We start from the raw sequence: 24,939 nt of genomic DNA, 5'->3' as shown, positions 1-24,939 counted from the left end.
AACCTGTGTCTGGTTTACCTACATATATTTTTTTAAAAGAGAAATTATTCTTCCTTGGGAGACTGAGGTGGGCAAATCACTTGAGGTCAGGAGTTCAAGACCAGCCTGGCCAACACAGGAAAACCCCATCTGTACTAAAAATATGAAAATTAGCCAGGCATGGTGGCAGGTAATCCTGTAATCCCAGCTGTAATCCCAGCTACTCGGGAGGCTGAGCCAGGGGAATCACTTAAACCCAGGAGGCAGAGGTTGCAGTGAGCTAAGATCGAGCCGCTGCACTCCAGCCTGGGCAACAGAGTGAGACTCCATCTCAAAAAAAAAAAGTGGATGGGTGCAGTGGCTCACACTTGTAATCCCAGCACTTTGGGAGGCCGAGGCGGGGTGGGCGGATCACGAGGTCTGGAGATCGAGACCATCCTGGCTAACACGGTGAAACCCCAGCTCTACTAAAAATACGAAAACAAAAAATTAGCCTGGCGTGGTGGCGGGCGCCTCTAGTCCCTGCCACTCCGGAGGCTGAGGCAGGAGAATGGTGTGAACCCGGGAGGCGGAGCTTGCAGTGAGCCAAGATCGTGCCACTGCACTCCAGCCTGGGCAACACAGTGAGACTCTGTCTCAAAAAAAAAAAAAAAAAAAAGAGAGAGAGAGAGAGAAATTCTACTTCCATCAATCTTGACTTTCATTTAGTAGAAAATAAAAATTATATGGGCTTTAATATCTATTGTCCTTAACTAGAAATATGATTTAATCCTAAATAAGCACTAGATTCATTATCAAGGCTCTACTGTAATTTTTCCCAAATCCAGGGAGGGGACGAAGGTATTCTCATTAGCTCATTCCCCAGCCATTTTATTGATGAACAACCGATTATTACAAGAATCTTGATTATTTTGGGACAAATTTGAATTCTTGTAGCTTCCAATTTTTGTTCAGAATTTTCTCTTCTGAAGCCATTGAAGAGTGAAGGAGCTCATGCCACACCCTCCAGTCTAGGGCCAGGTGGAATGGGGTGCTGTCCTCTCCAGCCTGATGTGCTCCAGTGCAGCCTGTCCCCCAATCCCAGGCTTGGCACAGCCCTTCACCTGAAGGCCACCCACGTCACATATCCCTAATGCCCTCTCCTCATTTCTTTTTTTTTTTTTTTTTAGAACTGAGGTATCTTTTATTTCAAAAACGGATCTGATTTTTCTAACAAAACTTTCCCCAACACATTACCTTTTTCTCCAAGTTTCCTCTGTGTGTATGTGTATGCATGTGCATGAGTGTGCACACACATGTATTTTTAGGTGGAAGTACAAAAAATTGAAGTATATTGAGGTATTTTGGAAAACTCTATAATAGCTTCCTTGCGTTGAGGGAAAGAAGGCCTTTTGGCCCTTTGATGATAATAGGTTGTTATCTTCTGAGGTGTGGTTTGTGTCCTCACTCCTCTGGGTGGTCTGCTAGTATGTGCTGCTGACAGATGTTGTTGCCCAACTCAGCATTCTTTGCTAAAACATCTCCCCTCAATTCTTGTTGGCCTCGCAGATACTGTTGAATCACTGGTTCAGTTTTTTTTTTTTTTTTTTTGAGGCAGAGTCTCACTCTGTTGCCCAGGCTGGAGTGCAGTGGTGTGATCTTGGCTCACTGCAAGCTAAGCTCTGCCTTCCAGGTTCTTCTTCTGCCTCAGCCTCCGGAGTAGCTGGGACTACAGGCACCCACCACTACGCCTGGCTAGTTTTTTTGTATTTTTAGTAGAGACGGGGTTTCAACGTGTTAGCCAGGATGGTCTCGATCTCCTGACCTCATGATCCGCCTGCCTCAGCCTCCCAAAGTGCTGGGATTACAGGCGTGAGCCACCACGCCCGGCCACTGGTTCAATTTTTATATTTGTTTCCAGAGAACCCTCTAGGTTCTCTCTAAACACGTGCTTTCCAGCCTTCTCAGCATCCAGGTGGTTGTTCTTCAGACACTGTTTTCCTCTGGTTCATCGACAAGTAGTTCCATTCAAAATGGTGCTAAGGAATAAAAGTGACTGTCCACATGTGGTCTCGCCAGCCCAGAGAGACATGCCATTTAAGCTATCTTCACTGTTTCTCCCTCATTAAGTAGATTGCTTTTTCCTCTCAAGTTTTCTTCCTCTCCGTGGATTCCTTTCTATTTGTGAATAACGTTAAGCTATTTCTCTGCTCCCTTTCCTCAAAATATAAACAGACTCGATGTTTGCTACCTAATTTTCTTTTTCATGCCTCATCTCACCTTTGTTCCCTGTCTTTAAGCTTTCTATCTGGGCATTTGTTTTTCTTTAAATCTGCAGCATTTGGTACCGTGATCAATTATTCTGGGTAATTGCTCCTCATTTAAGAACCCCTATTCTTTCTCATTAAAGACTAGACAAGAATACGTCCTCCCATTGACCAGGTGCACCAGATCTGTTACTTATCCCCAGTTCGCCTTTTTGCAGTTTAGTGCTTAAGAGCTCATTCACAGAGGGGCATAATTTGAGTGGCTTGCACTTACTTAGTCTGGGCAGCTGGCTGTTCTGTTCTGTTCCCTCCTGGCTGTAAAAGACTTAGCTTGCCTCTGAGCTCCTTCTCTTCGGGGTCACCCAGGGCTCTGCTAAATGCACAAAAAAGAACCATTTTTTTTTTTTTGGTGGGGGAGGTCATGCATCTTTACAAACCTTGATCTAATTAAGCTTTCTCCTCTAGTTCCCAAGTATCACGGTAATGACTGTTCACTTTGTCATTCTGAGGTTGTAAAATGAGGCTAATGGCCCTTTCTCATTGCTTCTAGCTGCACTGGGCTTGTCAAACTGCACAGCTCCAGGTCTCCTTGATTGGTCATCATTATTTGCTGCTGTTATAAATGTGATTTCTTCTTGGTGATTAGACATACCCCCTAAAAATATATGTGTTAAGAGTTCCCGTACTGTGTGTTTGAGAATTCAGAAGAGTACAAAAGTGGGCATTCGAAGAGAGAGGACCCTCTTAGGATCCCTAACTTAAAATTCCAGTCAGCAGCCCTTTGGAGATGTAAATTGAGGAAGCAGCTCTTCTTTTGGACAGCTTAATAATGTGTAGTTAACAGTAAGAGGCTGATGGGCAGATGCAGTACAGCTGGGCTTAGGTTAGCCTTTCTCAGCTCTCCAAATGGCACGGTGATTACGACCATTGAGACACACAATCCTACCCGGAATCAATAACCAAAGGCACAAAGACTTTGGCAGTGGCTTGGCAGTGTGGCCTGTTCTGTACACGCAGACAAGTCATTCTGCCCCAGCCAGTAATTGATGCCTCTTTTTTAAAGCCTGACTCAGGCTTGGCAGTTGCCTGTGCAACAAATAGCCCCTCCAGCAACTGGAATAAAGAGTGCTAGATTTAGGGTCACTTGTCCTCTTACCTCAGTGTACTCAGTTTCACTGAACCTGGGAGAAACTGAGTGTAACTTCTTGGTAACATATAAGCCTGGGAGCCATACAATACATAGCTGCTGGAGGTGGTTGATGTATTCTTAAGCCTTGTATGTAAAATTGGCTTTGAGTTACTGTGTGTCGGGTTATTGGATCCATTTACAATTTCCAGCATCTTTCCAGCATCCCTCAAAAATCCCAACAAGAACAAAAACTAAACAAACAACTATTCAAAATGGGCAAAGAACTTGAATAGACATTTCTCCAGAGAAGATGCACAAATGGCCATTAAGCACATGATGCTAAGCACAAGATGTTCAACATCACTGATCGCTAGGGAAATGCAAATCCGAAGCATAATGAGTTGCCATCTCTCATTCATTAGGATGACTGTTATCAAAAACAGAAAATTATGACTGTTGGTGAGGATGTGGAGAAATTGGAAACCTCGTCCACTGGGAGTGGGAATGTAAAATGGTACCACTACGATGGAGCACTGTATGGTTGTTCCTCCAAAAGTTAAAAATAGAAGTGCTGTATGATCTAGTAATTCCACTTCTAGGTATCTACTCAAAGCAATTAAAAGCAGAGTCTTGAAGAGGCAGTTGTACCCCCATATGTCACAGTAGCATTATTCACAATAGCAAAAAGGTAGAAGCAACCTGTTTGTATAAATGGATGAATAGCTAAACAAAATATGGTATGTACATATAGTAGAATGTCATTCAGCCTTAAAAAGGAAGGAGATTCTCACATATGCTACAACGTGGATGAACCTTGAGGACATTATACTAAGTTAAATAAACCAGTCACAAAAAGTCAAATACTGTATGTTCCACTTATGTGAGGTATTTAGAATAGTTAAATTCAGAGACAGAAAATGGAATGGTGCTTTTCAGGGGTTGGGGGTGGGGAGAATGAGGAGTTGTTTAATGGGCACGGAATTTTAGTTTTGCAAGATGAAAAGAGTTCTGAAGATGGATGGAGGTGATGGTTTGCACAACACTGTGAATATACTTGAAGTCACTGAAATGTATACTTAAAAATGGTTAATAAGGCTGGGCGCAGTGGCTCATGCCTGTAATCCCAGCACTTTGGGAGATCGAGGCAGGTGGATCATCTGAGGTCAGGAGTTTGAGACCAGCCTGGCCGACATGGTGAAACCCTGTCTCTACTAAAAATACCAAAAACTAGCTAGGCATGGTGGCGTAATCCCAGCTACTTGGGAGGCTGAGGCAGGAGAATCACTGGAACCCAGGAGGCAGGGGTTGCAGTGAGCTGAGATTGCGCCATTGCACGCCAGCCTGGGTGACAAGAGCAAAACTCCGTCTCAAAAAAAAAAAAAAAGTTAATAACGCACAGTGGTGCCTGTCGGGGCTGGTATTGGGGCTGTGGTGGGGAGGGAGAGCATTAGGAAAAATAGCTAATGCATGCTGGGCTTAATACCTAGGTGATGGGTTGATAGGTGCAGCAAACCACCATGGCACACGTTTACCTATGTAACAAACCTGCACATCCAGCATGTACCCTGGAACTTAAAATAAAAATAAAAAATAAATAAATAAAAACGGTTAAGATGGCATTTAAGTTATGTTGTTTCACGACAATTTTTTTCTTTTTTGAGACAGAGTTTCACTCTTGTCTCCCAGGTTGGAGTGCAATGGCACAATCTTGGCTCACTGCAACCTCCGCCTCCTAAGTTCAAGCGATTCTCCTGCCTCAGCCTCCCGAGTAGCTGGAAGTACAGGTGCCCGCCACCACACCCAGCTAATTTTCTTTTTGTATTTTCAATAGAGACTGGGTTTCACTATGTTGGCCAGGCTGGTCTCAAACTCCTGACCTTGTGATCTGCCCGCCTTGGCCTCCCAAAGTGCTGGGATTATAGGCGTGAGCCACCATGCCCGGCTGTTTCACCACAATTTTTAAAAAAGCACAAGTGAAGGATGCCATCTTCTCTTAGCAGCCCAGGCTTTGGAGGAACAGACCAGAAATGAAAGGAAAAAAGGAAAACAGAAAACAAACAGCCAATGGAATGGATCTTGTCTTTATATGTAACTAATTGCAAATATATATATATTTTTTTACAGAGTCATTTTTCTCTCAAGAAGGGAGCTGCAGCCTTAGGGATTGGAACAGACAGCGTGATTCTGATTAAATGTGATGAGAGGTGAGCACGCATCGGCAACTCTTGTTGGTTAGCAATTTGCAAATTCCACACAAGTAGTGCCTTTTGGTCTGAAAATAGGAGAGGACCATGGGGCAGCAAGTCCACCTCCCTCCCAGCCTCTGCAGCCTTTGTTTCTTTTTAACACGGGCTCCTGCTTCTGTTGCTCAGATGTGGTTCCTTGATGCCATGGAGCCTTCCACAGCCCTTGCCTGAATCAAAACCTTTGTTAAATCAATCAAAATATTCTACACCAAGAAAGTGCAGAAAGACTTTCATCACCTGGGCACGTTAGCAACAGCAGGCACTTTGAGCACTGATTTATGGAGGTGTCATCACTTTGGGCACCATAGATTGTGTAAGCTTGATGGGGTGATTACAGGAGGGGAAGCAGTATAGAGAGCAGGAAGTAAATAAAGCACCAGCAACTCAACAACTGGAACCAGAGGACTCAGGGGAAATCCCTGTCTTAATTGACACCTGAACTTCGCAGGGACTCTGGGATTCAGTGTGGTGCTTCGTGGGGGAGATTTTAGAATGTCCACATAAAGAATCACTGGCCTATAGGCCTGAAACCTACTAAAAATTAGATTCAGTATCTAAAGTTTCATTAAGAATTTTCATTAAATTTAAAGGAAGCCACTCAATTGGCCATTTATTTATTTATTTGTATTTATTAGTCAGATGTGTACTGATTGCCCACCATGTCACTAGGCTCTAGAAAAGCACAATACGTGATCCCGGTTCCCTGCCAGGATGTGAGCTAGGTGGGAAGAGGCAGTGTCATCAGAAGGAGATAGTTATAGGGTTGAACTGCATGGCACGAAGTACACGTTTGAACTTTGAGAAAACCTAGAAAGCTTCATGCAACAGGCAGGAATTGAGTTGAATTTTTAAAATTAGGAGTCAGTTGGACAAGTGGAGGGAAAGGCAAGGGCAGGTACAGAAGATTGAATACCAGCAGCAAAGCTGTTACAGGAAAGGGGTCCCGATCCACATCCCAAGAGAGGATTCTTAGATCTTGTGCAAGAAGGAATTCAGGGCGAGTCCATAGAGTGAAATGAAAGCAAGTTTATTAGGAAAGTAAATAAAGGAATAAAAGAATGGCTACTCCATAAACAGAGCAGCCCGGAGGCTGCTGGTTGCCCATTTTTATAGTTATTTCTTGATTATATGCTTAACAAGGGGTGGATTATTCATGCTTCCCCTTTTTAGACCATATAGAGTAACCTCCCGACATTGCCATGACATTTGTAAACTGCCATGGTGCTGTTGAGAGTGTAGCAGTGAGGACGACAATCAGAAGTCACTCTCGTGGCCATCTTGGTTTTGGGGGGTTTTGGCAAGGTCTTTGTGACCTGTATCTTGTGCTGACCTCCTATCTCATCTTGTGACTTAGAATGCCTTAACCGTCTGGGAATGCAGTCCAATAGGTCTCAGCCTCATTTTCCCCAGCTCCTATTCAAGATGGAGTTACTCTTGTTCACAAGAGGACAAAGCCACAGAAGGAGGAATGAGCACCTCGTGGGGTCCAGAAGCCAAGCCTTAGCAGAGCTATGGGGGAGGGGCAGCCATGGCAAATACAGTGGCTCACGAGGAATTCAGAAAGCTCTAAAAATCCGGCTGGGGGCGGTGGCTTACATCTGTAATCCCAGCACTTTGGGAGGCCGAGGCGGGCGGATAACCTGAGGTCAGGAGTTCAAGGTCAGCCTGGCCAACATGGTGAAACCGCGTCTCTACTAAAAATACAAAACTTAGCCGGGGGTGGTGATGTGCGCCTGTGGTCCCAGCTACTCAGGAGGCTGACACAGGAGAATCGCTTGAACCCAGGAGGCAGAGGTTGCAGTGAGCCGAGATCATGCCACTGCACTCCAGCCTGGGCGACAAAGCAAGACTCCATCTCAAAAAAAAAAAAAAAAAAAAAAAGGAAAAGAAAAAAGAAAGAAAGAAAGAAAGCTCTAAAAATAAGCCATGTTTACCTCTGTTAGCAAACCAAACGGAGGTTCACTCGCCAGCAGCAGTGAGGCCAAACATCCACACAGAGGTTTGCAGCAGGAGAAAGGAGGACATTTATTTGCGGGGCACCAAGCAAGGTGAATTGAGCAGCTCATGCTTAAGACTCAACCTCCCCGATGGCTTGCAGGTAGGGGTTTTTAAAGGCAGGGATAATTTCAGCAAAGTAGAAGTTACAGGCAAATTGCAAATCAATACATGGTGGTTACATATCAGTTTGGCCCGAAAGGGTGGGATATCTCGAAGCGGGACTTACACGACTTTGCCAAATTCAAAGGTTTTCTGATTTGCAGTGAGTTAAGGAAGACCAGCTTTGCTTAAAATTTTGAGGTCAGCAGAAAAGAATGCTAGCTCTGGCCCAGGGGTGTGCCTCCCTCCAGGCCCTTCAGGAAGAAATTTAGAGCAAAGAAAGGTGGTCAGAGTTCAGACCTCAGTTTCCCCTCATCTGAGGTTTACGTACCAGCCAATCCATTCGGTGGGAGTCCTGGAGTCCTGGTTTGTGAAAAAGAGCCCAAGGATGTATGTTAAGACATTACCTTTAGTTTCTACAGGGAATCAAATATCCTGTGGTTCTAACTTCCTCAGAAGCTGATCGTTTACTTCTCTGGGCTCGCTAGTGCCTGGAATTTCCCTTGAAGGAACTCGTTTCCCTTTATTTTCACACTTAAGAGTGTTGCCTGAAGACCACTAAAAGGGCTCCCTGCCCCACTCAGCTCTGGGTGATGAGATTAAAGAAGCTTACCACTTTCTTGTTTACACCTTTTTTATATTGCCTGATTTTGTTTGATTGTTGACAGAGAACATAGTTTTGCAATCAGAAAAAAAAAAAAGGTGTTATTTTTTCTTTTGGGGCAAGGAGAGCTAAAGTTAGAATTTAAACTGGATAGGTCTGGAAACGAGGTAACTGGAAAGAATTGTCATTAAAGAAGAACATGAGTGAAGCCACCCTTCAGGAGGCAAGATAGGCGAGAGGATCTTCAGTCAGGAAGGCCAGTGGGAGGCCCTAGCAATTAGACAGGAATTAAGGATAAAAGGACGGGAGTGAGGCAAACACATTTTGGAGAAGAAATTGCCTCTTTTTTGGGGGTTGGAGGGGATGGAGTCTTGCTCTGTTGCCCAGGCTGGAGTGCAGTGGTGCTATCTCGGCTCACTGCAACCTCTGCCTCCTGGGTTCAAGTGATTCTTGCGCCTCAGCCTCCCGAGTACCTGGGACTACAGGCACACGCAACATGCCTGGCTAATTTTTGTATTTTTAGTAGAGATGGGGTTTCATCATATTGGTCAGGCTGGTCTCGAACTCCTGACCTCAGATGATCCGCCCACCTCGGCCTCTCAAAGTGCTGGGAGCTGCCTCATATTTTTAAGTCTACCAGTGTTCCTCACTAGCAGGTACTTAAGAACTGAGATTTGAAGAGAAAACTGGCTTTTAAAAATGTGAAGAATAAATGTTTAGATGACTTTAAAATTTTCTTAATCTGTAGTTGATCTGTTATGGGTGAGGAGCCTGGAGTTGAGGGAAGAATCACCTAGAGGGCCGTGGCCCGCTGGCCTAGGCAGTCTTCCTCGCTAGCCTCGGTAGCTGGCGTTCTCCAGTGAACCCCAGGGGGCTCAGAGGTGACCGGCAGAGCAGTAGGGGCTCTTGACTCTACTCTTCAAAGCATCGGTATCACTGCTCCTACTCCTGTGAAAATCAGGTGTGACCACAGAAGAGGTCTTGGATGAGCCCACCAAGCCAGCCAGGCGGGTCATCATGGGAACAAGAGACCTGCCTGAGGACATCTGCCCGTCTAAAGGCAACAGTCTGCTCACAAGAGAAGTTCAGGCCTAGAAGAAGGAAGATCAAGAAGGGAAAACAGAGGAGTGGTGGGGAAAGGAACCATGGACAGGGCTGCCAGGACAGGCAGGAAGGGTTTGCCATGCACCACCAGGAGGGCGGAGAAGGAGGCAGGAGGGGGATGCTGGAGAGCTGGCGGGACCTACGATCAGGGACTGGCCAGGGGGCCTCAAATGTGAAAGTCAAAGATTTTTATTTCAACAATTCTTTTTTTTTTTTTTTTAAAGACATGAGGTCTTGCTCTTTACCCAGGCTGGAGTGCAGTAGCTCATTCCAGCCTGGAATTCCTAGGCTCAAGCAATTCTCCCCTCTCAGCCTCCTTAGTAGATGGGACTACAGGCCCACACTATGACACCCAGCTCATTTTTGTTTGTTCATTTTAGAGATGGAGTCTCACTACGTTGACCAAGATGGTCTTGAACTCCTAGCCTCAAACAATCCTCTCATCTCACTCTCCCAAGTAGCTGGGATGAGTCATCACACCCAGCTTATTTCAACAATTTTAGAAGTCATTAGAACAACTGAAATACAATACTAAAAAGTATGCTTTATTCAGAAAATGGCTCACTCTGTAGTGCCCCTGTCTACTCACATACACCCCTTGGGAGAGACAGAGGGAAATGGGCCACCGGGCAGCTAGGGCTGGGGGCTTTCTCCCTTTCTGCTCATAAGCTTTGTGGGATGAGGGAAGGAGGAGGGGTAAGGAGAGGCAGGAGTAAGAAAGATGGAAGTGGGAAAGAGCAAACAGGGTAAGAAATAAAAGGTGGAAAAAATAAGGCAGAGGAGAAAAAAGTTTGTGATGGAAAATACAAAGTAAAGCAAGGAGGAGAGATGGTGAGGGCAATGTAAGTGGGAGCCAGACACACAGTGAGAGCTTTAAAAGGAATAAATGACCATATTTACCATTTAAAAAGCAATATATGCTTACTTTAAAAAAAATAGCAAAGAAAAATCATAGTTCCACTGTACAAAGATCATCGCTAATACCACATTGGTGTCTAAACCTTTGAAGCTCTTTTTCTAAGCATAGAAATTTGTTTCTCCCCCACACACTTTTTTTTTTGGATCATCTTTTTTTTTTTTTTGAGACGGAGTCTTGCTCTGTTGCCCAGGCTGGAGTGCAGTGGCGTGATCTTGGCTCACTGCAAGCTCCGCCTCCTGGGTTCATGCCATTCTCCTGCCTCAGCCTCCCAAGTAGCTGGGACTACAGGTGCCCGCCACCACACCTGGTGTGTGTTTTTTTGTTTTTTTTTTTGTATTTTTTAGTAGAGATAGTGTTTCACTGTGTTAGCCAGGATGGTCTTGATCTTCTGATCTCGTGATCCACCCGCCTCAGCCTCCCAAAAAGTGCTGGGATTACAGGCGTGAGCCACCGTGCCCAGCCTCATCTTTCTTATTCTAATTAGACATGATAACATGAGTACTTTTCCACATGATTACAAACACAAACACACTTAACTGTATAACATTTTAGATGTGAATATGTCAGAAAGCATTACGGTACGTTTAGAGAGCTGGCTTTGGAGCTGAGTTATTTAAATTCCAATCTCAGCTCCAGCACTAGCCTGGGCAAATGCCGCTCTGTGCCTCAGTTTCTTTATCTGAAAAAACAAAAAAGTAATGGCACCTGCTTCATAGGATTGTTATGAAGATTCAATGTGTTGACAAATGTAAAATGCTGAAAACAATCCAACAATGGGATAAGTCCAAAATATCAGTCACCTGCTATACATTTTTCTATTTCTCACGTTACTGTTAGGAATAACCTTTGTATCCTTCAGTGAACGTCCTTATGCGTCCATAGCTTCTCCATTTATGACAATTTCTTTGTATTCTTACTAATTGAAATCATATGAATGTTTTTAAGGAAACGGATGCATCAGATTAGCCTTGCAAAAGATTTCATCAATTTGTTCTCCTAGCAGCATTGTATGAGAGTATGTTGGAAAAAAATTTTAACTGTGCTATTAGCTACATGGCATCTTTGACTCTATCTTGATAATTCACATCATCTGTATGAGATGAGTTTATGACTGAGAGCCCGGCCCTAATGGTTTAAGTGACATTGAAGTGTTTGGGCTCAGAAGACAAGGAGAAAGGCTTGGATAGTCATTTGTAGCCACCATTGGGGTCAGAATCAATTAAAACGCTCTCGGCAGCCATTTTATTTTTATTAGCACGTCCTTGTAAAAGTCAGATGTACAGTTCAGAACACCATGTAAGGCTGACAAGGTGAGAGCCTTCATGCTTGTTTCCCGTAATGCGCTTTGTAAAGTTCATTCAGCCTTCCCAAAACACAAACCTGGACCTGCCCTCTATGGCTTTCATTTCTTGTAGTTACCCTTTCCTACCACACATTAGTCTGTCAGTGGCTGGGTGATGGGTTTTATTATGTTCTGCAGACAGTTGAAGGTTCACAACTGAAAAGAAATGTTCCAGTGAAAGAGAATAGTCTGTGTCTTTCCAGCAATAAGCCCAATGCTGCATGTGGAGGAAGATCCTGTGAGGTACATTTTTTTTTCTTTTTCTTTTGAGACAAGGTCTCACTCTGTCACCCAGGCTGGAGTGCAGTGGCACAATCTCAGCTCACTGCAACCTCTGCCTCCCAGGTTCAAGAAAGTCTCCTGCCTCAGCCTCCCAAGTAGCTGGAATTACAGGTGTGTGCCACCACACCCAGCTAATTTTTGTATTTTTAGTAGAGACAGGATCTCACCATGTCACCATGTTGGCCAGGCTAGTCTTGAACTCCTGACCTCAGGTGATCCACCTGCCTTGGCCTCCCAAAGTTCTGGGATTACAGGTGTGAGCCACCATGCCCGACCTGGTACCCCTTTTTTTTTTTTTGAGACAGAGTCTTGCTCTTGTTGCCCAGGCTGCTGGAGTGCAATAGCGCAACCTTGGCTCACTGCAACCTCTGCCTCCCAGATTCAAGTGATTCTCCTGTCTCAGCCTCCCAAGTAGCTGGGATTACAGGCATGTGCCACCACACCCAGCTAATTTTGTATTTTTAGTAGAGATGGGGTTTCTCCATGCTGGTCAGGCTGGTCTCGAACTCCTGACCTCAGGTGATCCACCCGCCTCAGCCTCCCAAAGTGCTGCGATTATAGGCGTGAGCCACCGTGCCTGGCCAACCCCTTCTTAATTAGCAATCACAGGGGCTAACTTTGGGTGACAGTTCAAAGTGAAACACGGTTCTCAGTTAAAACAAAAAAACAAAGTTATAGTAAATCTTTATTTGTTTGGACTAGGTTCTTTTAGAGTTGAAAATTAAAAAGCATTTTAATTTTATTAAATATACTTAAAAATGGAACAAGATAAGGTAATGTAAAACTTCAGTTTCCGTGGCTTTCATTTTGATGTGAAGCATTATAACTAAACAGGAATATTCTATTTTGTAAAAATTACTTATTAAATTCGAAAGAGGAAAATGTGTTAGGTGAATACATGATTTCATAAGTTATAGCTTGAGGTTTCCTTTACTTGTTAACAAGAAGTTGAATATTCAGTGATGATGTTGATGAATTTTTATTCATGTCATTCATATTTGCAAAATTTGAATTAGTGGAATCTAGATTCATGATGTGTAGCTGTAGCTCAGAATAGAAAAGTGCATTAATATAGAGAGGAAAATAAACATTTGTGAAAGAAAACAGAGCAATATTTCAGAATTTGCTTGGGCCACTGAGCAAAAAGATGTTTCCCAAATATCCAGTCAAGGGAAGAGGAGAGAAAATTTCTACTGTATGGATGGTAATTTGGAAGAATGGGGAGTTCCTATATGATGGAAGTGGGAGCCCTGTGAGCTCCATCTTTTGGCTGCAGGCAGTGGCCTTGATTGGAACACAATGGCAGACATGGTGGACGTAGTCCAGTCTAGTGTGAGATGAGCACAGGAAGGCAAGCACCATGATAGAGAAAGTACTGGCTGTTACTGATTCACATCCAGTTCTGCAACTAGGAGAAGGATTATGGGAGTCACCCAGATAAAGAGAAGAGGCAAAAATGTCCCAGGCAGATGCCACAGCACGTGCTAAACCAGGTCGCGACCCTTTTGGCACCAGGGACGGGTCTCATGGAAGACAATTTTTCCATGGACAGGGCTGTGAGGGGCGGGGGTGGCAGATGATTTCAGGATGAAACTGTTCCGCCTCAGATCATCATCAGGCATTAGATTCTTTTTCTTTTCTTTTAATTTAATTAATTAATTTATTTATTTATCTTTGAGACGGAGTCTCACTCTCTCACCAGGCTGGAGTGTCCTGGCACGATCTCAGCTCACTGCAGCCTCTGCCTCCCGGGTTCCAGCGATTCTCCTGCCTCAGCCTCCTGGGTAGCTGGGTTTACAGGCTCACGCCACCACGCCTGGCTAATTTTTGTATTTTTAGTGGAGATGGGGTTTCACCATGTTGGCCAGGCTGGTCTTGAACTCCTGATCTCAGGTGATCTGCCGGCCTCGACCTCCCAAAACATTAGTTAGATTATCACAAGAAGCACACAACCTAGATCCCTCACATCTGCAGTTCACAGTAGGGTTCCTGCTCCTATGAGAATCTAATGCCACTGCTGATCTGACAGGAGGCGGGGCTCAGGCAGGAATGCTGGCTCAGGGCTCACCTCCTGCTTTTGACCGGTTCCTAACAGGTCACCATTAGTAGTGGTCCATGGCCCAGGGGTTGGGGACCCCTAGTGTAAACCATGGATGTGAGAGAGAACCTGGCTTGTTCAAGGAACTGAAAAGAAGAGAGGACTTGGTCAGAATGTCCTTGTCATGTGGGCCTTATGAGCCATGTTAAGCTGTTTGGACTTCTGATTAAAAGACATGGGACATCACTGAAGGGTTTTGAGCAGGGGAACAACAGCATATTTTTGTGTTAGAAAGATTATTTTAAATGCAGAGTGGGTGGGATGAGAGACTGGAAGTTGGTAGATGTTGTAGTCATATGAATGGGAGATGATGAATAGAGGGCCGACCAGATGCAGAGCAAGGGAGAGGGAGTGCTGGAATGAACAGGAAGTGTTGGCTGATTGGTGTGCAGGTTGAGACAGGAGGCAAGGATGAATGCCAGGCTTCTGGCTTGCCAGCTGAGTCCAGGCGGTGCCATTCTCTGAGATAAGGGACCCTGTCTGAGGTGAACCATTCAGATTTGGAGATACTGAGTTTGACGAGGTTATGAGACACCCAAGTGAGAGTGTCTGGTAGGTAGGTGGAAGTATGGGCCGGGAGCTCAGGAGGTACACTAGGGAGACCGTGCAGAAGGCGGCCTGGGAAGGAACTCTCAGGAGCATCCACACTTCAGGGACAGACAGAGTAAGGGCAGCCTACAAAGGAGATTGAGGAGGAGCGGCCAGAGTTGTCAGAGAATCAGAAACCGGGGCCACGAGGGCCATGAGAGTGTTTCCAGAGAAAGGAGTGGTCAGCTGAATCAAATGCTACAACAGGTGAAATGAGGGCCAATCATGCCCATCAGCATGACTTCTAAGGAGGTGGCTGATGAGTTTGGCAAGGGCAGTTTCAGTGGAGGGGTGAGGGCTGAAGGCAATTTGCGGTGGGTTGGGGTGAGTGGTAGATGAGAAAAGGGAGAACTAATACAGCCAAGGTCCAGGAGGTGGAGCCGTGAAGGGGAGGAGGCAGGGCTGAAGCTGGAGGGGAGCTTTGAATCCAGGGTGGCTTTTGGCTTTGTTGTTTAAAGGAGAGGGGCTTACTGCCCATTTCACTATGAGGTGGAGGACCTGCTGGAGAGGAAGTGTGAATTATGGAAAGAAAGAAAGAAAGAGAGAAAGAGAGAGAGAGAAAGAAAGAAAGAGAAAGAGAGAGAAAGAGGAAGGAAGGAAGAAAGGAAGGAAGGAGAGAGAAAAGAAGGAAAGAAGGAAAGAAAAGGAAGGAAGGAAGGAAAGGAGGAAGGAAGGAAAAGGGGAGGGGAGGGGGGAAGGAAGGAAGGGGAGGGGAGGGGGGAAGGGGAAGGAAGGAAGGAAGGAAAGAAAAAATAGCAAAGGTTTGATTTTCCTTGTTGAGTTTCCTAGTCTTTTGACTAAAATTGTGTAGAATCTTTCCCTGAGAAGCTCACACAAACTCTGAAATTATTTCAAATCCTAAAATTGGAAGGAAACAGAGAGGAGAAAGCAACAGGAGAGTGATATGTGATGGCAGGTGCAAGGAGGACTGGGGAGGAGTGGGGAGGAAGGAGGGGAGGGGCCAGCCTGGGCTTAGCCTATGTTGACAAGCTGCTAATGACTTTCACATCAGACACCCTTAGAGTTGGAAAGGTGCTCAGACCTTAGCTCATCCAACTTTATTTTTTACACTGTATTATTAAAATAATTTCAAATTTAAAGGAAAATTGCAAGAATAGTAAAAAGAATGCTCATATACCTTACACTCAGATTCACCAGTTATAAACAGTCTGACACATTTGCTTTCTCTTTCTCTCAATATATACTGTCTATAAAATCCAATATTACATATTGAGTGAATATTGTATAAACTGTATTATATATGTATATATACATATTATATATATATATATATAGAGAGAGAGAGAGAGAGAGAAAGAGAAACATTTGCAAGCTCCTTGCAGACATTACGCTGTTTTACCCCTTAATATCTCAATGTATGTTTCCTAAAAACAAGGATATTCACTTACACAATCACAGGCCAATTATGAAAATCAGGAAATGTGACATAGATAGAATACTATTATTAAATGTACATACCTTATTCGTTTCTTCAGTCGTTCCAATAGTATCCATTATAACTATTTTTCCCAGTCCGGGATCACACATGGCATTTGGTTGTCATGTCTCTTTGGTCCCCTTTAATCTGCAACGTTTCCTCTGCCTTCCTTTGTCTCTCATGACATTGATGTTTTTTATGAGTAGAGACCATTTAGTTTGCAGGTGATTTGGATTCATCTGGTGTTTTCCCATGATTAGATTCAAGTGATGCATTTGGCTCAGGACTTTCAGGAGGTGAAGCTTGGCTGTCTTGAGTGCATCTCATCTGGAGGTTGATCTCATTATCAGTAATATCAACTTTGATTTTTTGGTGAAGGCAGTGTCTGCCAGGTCACTCCACTATGAAATGACTATTTTCTCCTTTGCAGTTAATAAGTATCTTGCAGAGGATGCTTTGTGTCAGCATAAATACCCCATTGCTTCTGAAATGTTCACCCACTAGTTTAGCATCTACTGATGATTTTTCCCTGAATTATTGTTGTGATGATTGCAGAACAGTAATTTTCTAACTCCGTCATTTCTTCTGTATTTATTAGTCCTTTCATTCCACTGTAGGAAAGAGATTTTGTCTTTTTGTTCTCTCTCTCCCCCTCTCTCTTGCTCTCTCTGATTTATTATCAGTATGGACTCAAAAGTATTTTTAGAAATTAATATGCTCGGCTGGGTGCAGTGGCTCACATCTGTAATGCAGCACTTTGGGAGGCTGAGGCGGGCATGTCACCTGAGGTCAGGAGTTCAAGACCAACCTAACCAACGTGGTGAAACCCCACCTCTACCAAAAATACAAAAATTAGCCGGGTGTGGTGGCGGGTGCCTGTAATCCCAGCTGCTTGGGAGGCTGAGGCAGGAAAATCGCTTGAACCCGGGAGGAGGAGGTTGCAGTGAGCCGAGATCGTGCCACTGCACTCCAGCCTGGGAGACAGAGCAAGACTCCATCTCAAGAAAAGAACAAACAAATTAATATGCTGTAGCGCCTTCTTCCACTCATTCTCCCTGCTCTCTTCCATTTCTCCTCTTTCTCCTCCCTTCACGGTACCGCTTACATTATCTAAATTACTCGTAGTTTGTTGTAAAACCTTACAGAAAATAAATCTGACCAAGACGCATGATACCTAGTGGCATAGGACTACAAGAGTCATTGGCTTTCCTAGCTCCCATGTAACACAAGAATTCTGTTAGCCATTTTGATTAATGCTTTTATACCACAAATTAGCTACTAGTGCATTTATATACATTTTAGCCTTTCTTTTAAACGTGTCACTCTAGCTTTATAAATTACAGTTAGACTACACTTCCCTGCTTTATCATACAATTGATTTAAACAATTGGAAGTATAAATAACCTTGGGTCATTATATTCTTTTATTAAATTAGCTGAATGGTAGGCAGTGCCTGAAGGTGGTTAGGGATGCTAAGTAACTCTTTCGGGTCCTTGGGGAGCTGTTCAGTGCATTGTAGTGGGATAGACTTCACGGAGACACCGAATCAGTTATTCCTGAGCAGGGCTGTGGGAAGCCCTCTGAGTGGCGTATTTCCCATGGGTGTAGATGCAGAGAACTCAGGGATGCTAGTCCTGTGTATACTTCATTCTGCCCTATCTCAGGAAGGACTATAATAACAGCTGACACTGATTGAGAGTTTATGCCATGCCAGGCACAGCTCTAGCCACTTTACAAAATTGACCTACTTAATTCATTTAATTAGAGACACAAAATAGTATATTCTTTCACATTTATCTGGTGCTAACATAGTTTACACACAACAGTTTTAAACAGTATGGCAAGTTTTCTTTCATAGCCCCTTACAGGGCATATGTCCAAGGTCACATGGCTTGTAAGTGAAGAGTCAGGGTGTGAACTCAGAAGAGAACCCTTAGTATTTACTAGTTTAAACAGAGCTCCTTTTTTTATTGTGATAAAATACACATAACATAAAATTTCCGATCTGAGCCATTTTTAAGTGTGCATTTCAGTGGTGTGAAATACACATATTGTTGTGCAGCCATCATCAATATTCATCTCCAGAACTCTTCTCACGTTGCAAAACTGAAATTCTGTGCTCATTTAACACTAACTCCCCACCACACCCTCCCCACTATCCCCAGGAAACGCCCACTCCACTGTCTCTACGAATTTTACTACTACGGGTACCTCACTCACATGAATGGAATCATACAGGATTCAACTTTTTGTAACTTGTCTATTTCACAATGTCCTCAAGGTTCATCCGTGTTGTAGCATGTGTCAGAATTTCCTTCCTTTTTAAGGCTGAATAATATTCCATTGTATGTGTAGATCACATTTTGTTTATCCGTTCATCCATTTATGCATACTTACTTGGGTTGCTTCCACCAATTTTTTTTTTTTTTTTTTTTTGAGACGGAGTCTCACTCTGTCACTGAGGCTGGAGTGCAATGGCGCAATCTTGGCTCACTGCAACTTCTGCCTTCCAGGTTCAAGCGAATTTCCTGCCTCAGCCTCCCAAGTACTTAGCTGGGACTACAGGTGCACGCCACCATGCCTGGCTAATTTTTGTATTTTTAGCAGAGACAGGGTTTCACCATATTGATCAGGCTGGTCTCAAACTCCTGACCTCAGGTGATCCACCCACCTCAGCCTCCCAAAGTGCTGGGATTACAGGCGTGAGCCACCATGTCCAGCCTTACTGCCACCATTGACTAATAGGAATAATGCTGCAGTGAATATGGGGTGAAAAATTACATCTTCAAGACTCTGCTTTCAATTATTTTGGAGTAGATACCTAACAGTTGAATTGCTGGATCACATGGTAATTCTATCTTTAATTTTTTGAGGAACCATCATACTTTTTTCGCAACTGTTATATCATTTTACGTTCCTGCCAGCAGTGCACAGGGTTCCAATTTCTCCACATCCTCACCAACACTTGTTATTTTTTGGGTTTTTGGTTCATTTGCTTGTTTTTCATAGCAGCCATCCTTATGGGTATGTAGTGGTATTTCATTGTGGTTTTTGCATTTCCCTGATGATTAGTGGTGTTGAGGATTTTTTTTCACGTGCTTAGTGGACATTTGTATACTTTTTTTAGAGAAATACTTACTCAGGTCTTTTGGATTGGTTTTGTTATTGTTGTTGTTGAGTTAGGACTTCTTTATTCTGGATATTAATCCTTTATCAGGTATATAATTTGCAAATATTTTCTCCCATTCTGTGAGTTTCCTTCTTACTCTGTTGATAGTATGTTTTGTTGTACAAGTTTTTAATGCTATGAAGTCAAATTTTTCTATTTTTTTCTTTTGTTGCCTGAACCTTTGGTGTGATGTCCAAGAAATCATTGCCAAATCCAGTGTTATGAATGTTTTGTCCTATGTTTTCTTCTAAGAGTTTTATAGTTTTAGTTCTTACATTTAGATCTCTGATGTATTTGGGTTAATTTATGTTGTGTTATATAAGAGATGGCTGCTTTTTAAAAATAAGAATGACAACAAAATTCTCCTATTCCGGAAGCCACACATATTCATTGTAGAAAAATAAGCAAATAAAAGAACCTAGATATAATCTGTCATAGTATTTGATGGCATGTAGTTTAAAATATATTTACATATATTTTAACATAAAAGACATATAAGTATTTACTTAAGAGACACTGTAAGTATTTACTGAAATTTTTACATAACAAATATTATGGACAACTTGCATGCCTTAGATATTCTTCAATACAATTCTCATTCACTATTTAATAATCTACTGTTTAGAATTTATATTACTTAACAAATCTGTTGTTAAACATTAAGTTGTTTTAAGCTTTTACTATTAAAAAATGCTATTATAAACATTATTGCGGGTAAATATTTGCACATATCCTTGTATTATTTTCTTAAAATAACTTCCGGCTGGGTGCGTGGCTCACCCCTGTAATCCCAGCACTTTGGAGGGCCGAGGTGGGCAGATCACCTGAGGTCAGGAGTCCGAGACCAGCCTGACCAACATGGTGAAACCCCATCTCTACTAAAAATAAAAAATTAGCTGGGTGTGATGGCACGTGGCTGTATTCCCAGCTACTCGGGAGGCTGAGGCAGGAGAATCACTTGAACACTGGAGGCGAAGGGTGCAGTGAGCCAAGATCACGCCACTGCACTCCAGCGTGGGCAACAGAGCAAGATTCCGTCTCAAGAAAACAAAAAAACTTTCCAGATGTAGAATTTCTGAGCCAAGGACTGTGCCTATGCTGAGTTATGATACTTGCTGTCATGTTGCCTTCAGAAAAGACTCAGCCAGTTTACATTCCCCCAGTACTATAAAGGGGTGCCTACCCACTATGTCCTCACTCATGCTAGGAATTAAAACCTTAAGTGATGTGTGTCAATCTGATGGATGGAGCTTTTTTATTATTCATGTTTTCATTTACATTTTGATAATTAGCAAAGCTGAGTATTTTATTTTTGTAGGTCATAGTTGGTGTATATATTTATGGGGTACATGAGATGTTTTGACAGACACAGGCATGCAGCGTGGAGTAAGCACATCATGGAGAATAGGGTATCCATCCCCTCAAGCATTTATCCTTGCAAAATTGAATACTTTATGCTTAACAGTTATTTATAGTTCAAAAAGAAAAAGAAAACAAAGCTCTCTTTTGTCATGTATGTTGCAAATGTTTTCTAAAATGTATCATCTGCTTTTTTATTTCATCTGTTGTATTTTTTAAAACGTTTCAATTTTTGGTAGTCAGAGTGATCATCAATTACTTATTTTTTACCTTTAGTGTCTTTAGAAAATGTTTTCCATTCTTAGAACACGTTAATATTCATTTGCTTTCCCCCTAGAAACTTTGTGTTATTATTTAAATAGTTGATTTAACTGAAATTTATTTTGGTCTATGGTGTTTGGGAAGTATGTAATATTTTCTTCTTCCTTCCTTCTTTCCTTCATTTCTTTCTTCCTTCCTTTCTTTCTTTTTGGCCAAATGGTGTTCCAATACCCTCAGCCCCTGTTAATCACCCATCTACTGTTTGTATGAGTTTAACTTTTCTAGATTCTGTATATATAAATGACATCATGCACTATTTGTCTTTCTGTGTCTGGCTTATTTTACTTAGCATGATGTACTCCAGTTTCATCCATGTTGTCACATGACAGGTTTTCCTTCTTTTTCAAAACTGAATAATATTCCATTGTATATGTTTATCATATTTTTTCTTTATCCATTTACCTGTTAAGGGACACTTAGGTTGTTTCTAAATCTTGTCTATTGTGAGTAATGCTGCAGTGAACATGGAAGTGTGGTTATTTCTTTCAGTGATTTTATTTCCTTTGGATACATACCCAGAACTGGGATTTCTGGACAATATGGTAGTTCTATTTTTTTTTTGTTATTTTTTGAGGAACTTTCATGCTGTTTTCTATAAAGGCTACACCAATGTATAAGGGTTCTCTTTTCTCTGTATCCTCTCCAGCACTTGTTATCTTTTGACTTTTTGTTATCAAAATAATAGCCATCCTAACAAATGTGAGATGATATCTCATTGTGGTTTTGATTTGCATTTCCCCGAAAATTAGTCATGATTAGTGATTAGCACCTTTTTATATAGATATTGACCATTTGTATGTCTTCTTGGAAACAGGTCTATTCAGATCCTTTTAAATTAGCATATTTGGGGGTTTTAGCTATTGAGTTGTATGAGGTCCTTATATATTTTGGATACTAACCTTTTATCTGATATAAGGTTGCAAATATTTACTCCCATTCCATAGGATGCCTTTTCATTTTGTTGTTTCTTTTACTGTGCAGAAACTTTAGTTTTGTATAGTCACGCTTGTTTATTTTTGCTTTTATTGCCTCTGCTTTTGGTATCACATCCAAAAAGTCATTGCCAAGACCAATGTCATGGAAATTTTCCCCTATGTTTTCTTCTAGTTACAGTTTCAGGTCTTAGGTAAGTTTTCAATCCATTTTGAGTTGATTTTTGTGTATGGCGTAATGTAAGGATCTAATTTTAATTTTTTGCATGTGGATATCCAATTCTCCTGGCACTGTTTATCAAAAAGATTGTCCTTTCCCCATCGTGTATATATGGCACCTTTGCTGATGATTAGTTGACCACTTGTGCCTAGGTTTATTTCTGGGTTTTCTCTTTGTTCCATTGGTCTATGTATCTGTTTTTATTCCAGTGCATACTGGTTTTATTACATAGCTTTGTAATATAATTTGAGATCAGGAAGCATTATGTCTCCAGCTTTGTTCTCCTTGCTCAAGATTACTTTAGCTATTCATGGTTGTTTGTGTTTCCGTATGAATTTTTGAGATTGTTTTTTCTATTTCTGTGAAGAATGCCATTGAAATTTTGACAGGTATTTCAATTAAATCTGTAGATGGCTTTGGGTAGTATGGACATTTTGACAATATTGACTCTTCCATTTCATGAACACAGGATATCTTTCATTTATTTGTATGTTTCTTCAATTTATTTTATCAGTGTTTTATAGTCTAACTGTAGATCTCTCACCTTTTTGGTTAAATTTATTTCTAAATATATTTTTCTTTTTGATGCCGTGTAAATAGAATTCTTTTCTTGATTTCTTTTCTGGATAGTTTTTTTTCTAGTGTATGGTAGCACAACTGACTTTTATGTGTTAATTTTCATATCTTGCAATTTTACTGAATTCATTTATAGTTCTGACAGCTTTCTGGTGAAGCTTTTAGGTTTTCTCTGTATAAGATCACATCATCTAGAAACAATTTAACTTATTCTTTTCTTATTTGGATGCCTTTTATTTCCCTTGTCTTTTTTTTTTTTTTTTTTTTTTTGCCCAATTGCTCTGGCTAGGACTTCCAATACTAGCTTGGATAGAAGTGGCAAGACTGAGCATCCTCATCTTGCTCCTGATCTTGAAGGAAATGCTTTCAACTTTCACCGTTGGGTATAATTTAGCTGTGGGCTTGTCATATGTGGCCTTTATTGTGTTGATGTACACTTCTTCTATATCTAATTTGCTGAGAGTTGTTAGCCATGAAAAGACATTGAAATTTTCAAGTGCTTTTTCTGTATCTATTGAGATGGTAATATGGTTTTTATCCTGCATTCTGTTAATGTAGTGTATCACATTTATTGGTTCGCATATGTTGAACCATCCTTGCATCCCAGGGATAATCCTGCTTCATCATGGTGTATGATCTTTTTAAAGGGCTGTTGAATTCAGTTAACTAGTATTTTTAGAGGATTTTTGCATCTATGTTCATCAGGGATATTGGTCTGTAATTTTCTTTTCTTGTGTGTCCTTGACTAGCTTTGGTATCAGGATAAGGTTGGCCTTATAAAATGAGTTTGGAAGTATTTCTTCATTTTCAACTACATGGAAGAAGTTGAGAAGGATTATTATTAATCCTTCATTAAATGTGTGATAGAACTATCCAGGTGAAGCTATTAGGTCCTGGGCATTTCTTTGATGGATATTTTTGTTTTGTTTTTCTGATTCAATTCCCGTATTCATTATTGGTCAGTTAGAATTTTCTATCTCTTTAGGAAGAATGTTCTTGTCCCAAATTTAACAGAAATGTATTTAGGCTTTTGCATTTAGATATGATGTTGACTCTTGGTCTGAAGTAGATGTTTTTTATTGTGTTAAGAAAGTGTCTTCTTAATTTACCAAGAATTCTTTTGTTTCTTCTCTTCTCTTCCCACCCTCTTCTCTTTCTCCTTCTCCTCATCCACTTCCTTCTCTACTGGAATGGATGTTGACTTTCATAAAATGCCTTTTAGACATCAATTGAGATGACACTGAGATGATTTTCTAATTTTGATCTATTGATAAGATGAGTTGTGCTAAAAGGATTTCCTAGTACTACATACCTTTGCATTCTTGCAACAAATCCTACTTGATGCAATGCTAATCTTGAATTTCCTTCAGGATTATAATTTCTAATATTATATTTAGGATTATTATAGCTATATTTGTAAGATGTATCTATAGGTTTCTCTAGGCTATCTCTGACATGTTTTGCTTTCAGAATTATCTAGCTTCAGAAAATTCATTCTGCAGCTTTCCACTGTCTTCTCTATAAGAGTTTAAAGAGTATTATATGTTATTAGTAAACTTGTTAAAATTTACTATCCGGGCCAGGCACTTTAAGGTGGGGGCAGATTTTTGGCAGCTTTTCTCCCACTTACTTCTTGGTTATTAGTTTTTTTTTCAAGTTTTCCATATATTATTGAATCAATTCTTATAATTTACCTTTCCCAGGGAAAAATTATTTATTTTCTCAAAAACTTTTAAGATTTTTATAAAGCTTTACATAGACTGATTTAAAATATTAAAATGTCTTTATTTATAACATCTTTTTCATTTCAAATGTTACGTTTTCTCTCTTTTATTTATTGGACTAATCAGATATTTGTGTATCTATTGATATTTTCAATGTCCCATCATTTGAATTTATTAAGTTTACTTTTTATTAAGTTTTCTAATTCACTAAAAAAAAAATTCCTTGTTTCTGCCTACACTGTTGTTGTTTCCCTAGCTTTTTGGATTAATTAATTTAGTTCTTTTTATTCTCTGTTATTTAATTTCAGAAGCACTCAGAGCTATACATTTTCCTCTGAGAATGATTTAGGATGCTTCTCATGTTTTTGTAAGTTTTATTTTCATGTCATTAATTTTTAATGTTCTGCAATTGCCATCCTAATTTCCTCTTGGACTCCAAAGTTATTTATTAAGAGTAGCCAAGCATGTTTTCTTACATGGTAACTTGAACCTTTTATCATAATCCTTTTTTGTTTCCTCTCTACAGATACATTTGGGGAAGAGGGACGGTAGTTTGGGGGAGAAGG

General features: G+C 41.3%; 1 protein-coding gene across 1 annotated transcript in view; it reads left to right on the top strand.

Moving 5' to 3' along the window:
• GAD2 (glutamate decarboxylase 2) overlaps positions 1–24,939 on the top strand; it is a 93,295-nt gene that overhangs the window by 25,778 nt on the left and 42,578 nt on the right. The window contains exon 8 of the mRNA XM_003269375.3: positions 5,479–5,558. Within this exon, the coding sequence (XP_003269423.1) occupies positions 5,479–5,558 (80 nt within the window). The remainder of the gene's footprint in view (positions 1–5,478; positions 5,559–24,939) is intronic.

This window comes from Nomascus leucogenys, chromosome 18 (genome assembly GCF_006542625.1).
Source record: "Nomascus leucogenys isolate Asia chromosome 18, Asia_NLE_v1, whole genome shotgun sequence".
NCBI classification, from domain to species: Eukaryota; Metazoa; Chordata; class Mammalia; order Primates; family Hylobatidae; genus Nomascus; species Nomascus leucogenys.
The sequence above is the reverse complement of the archived record's forward strand: the minus strand, read 5'-3'. Positions and strand labels throughout refer to the sequence as shown.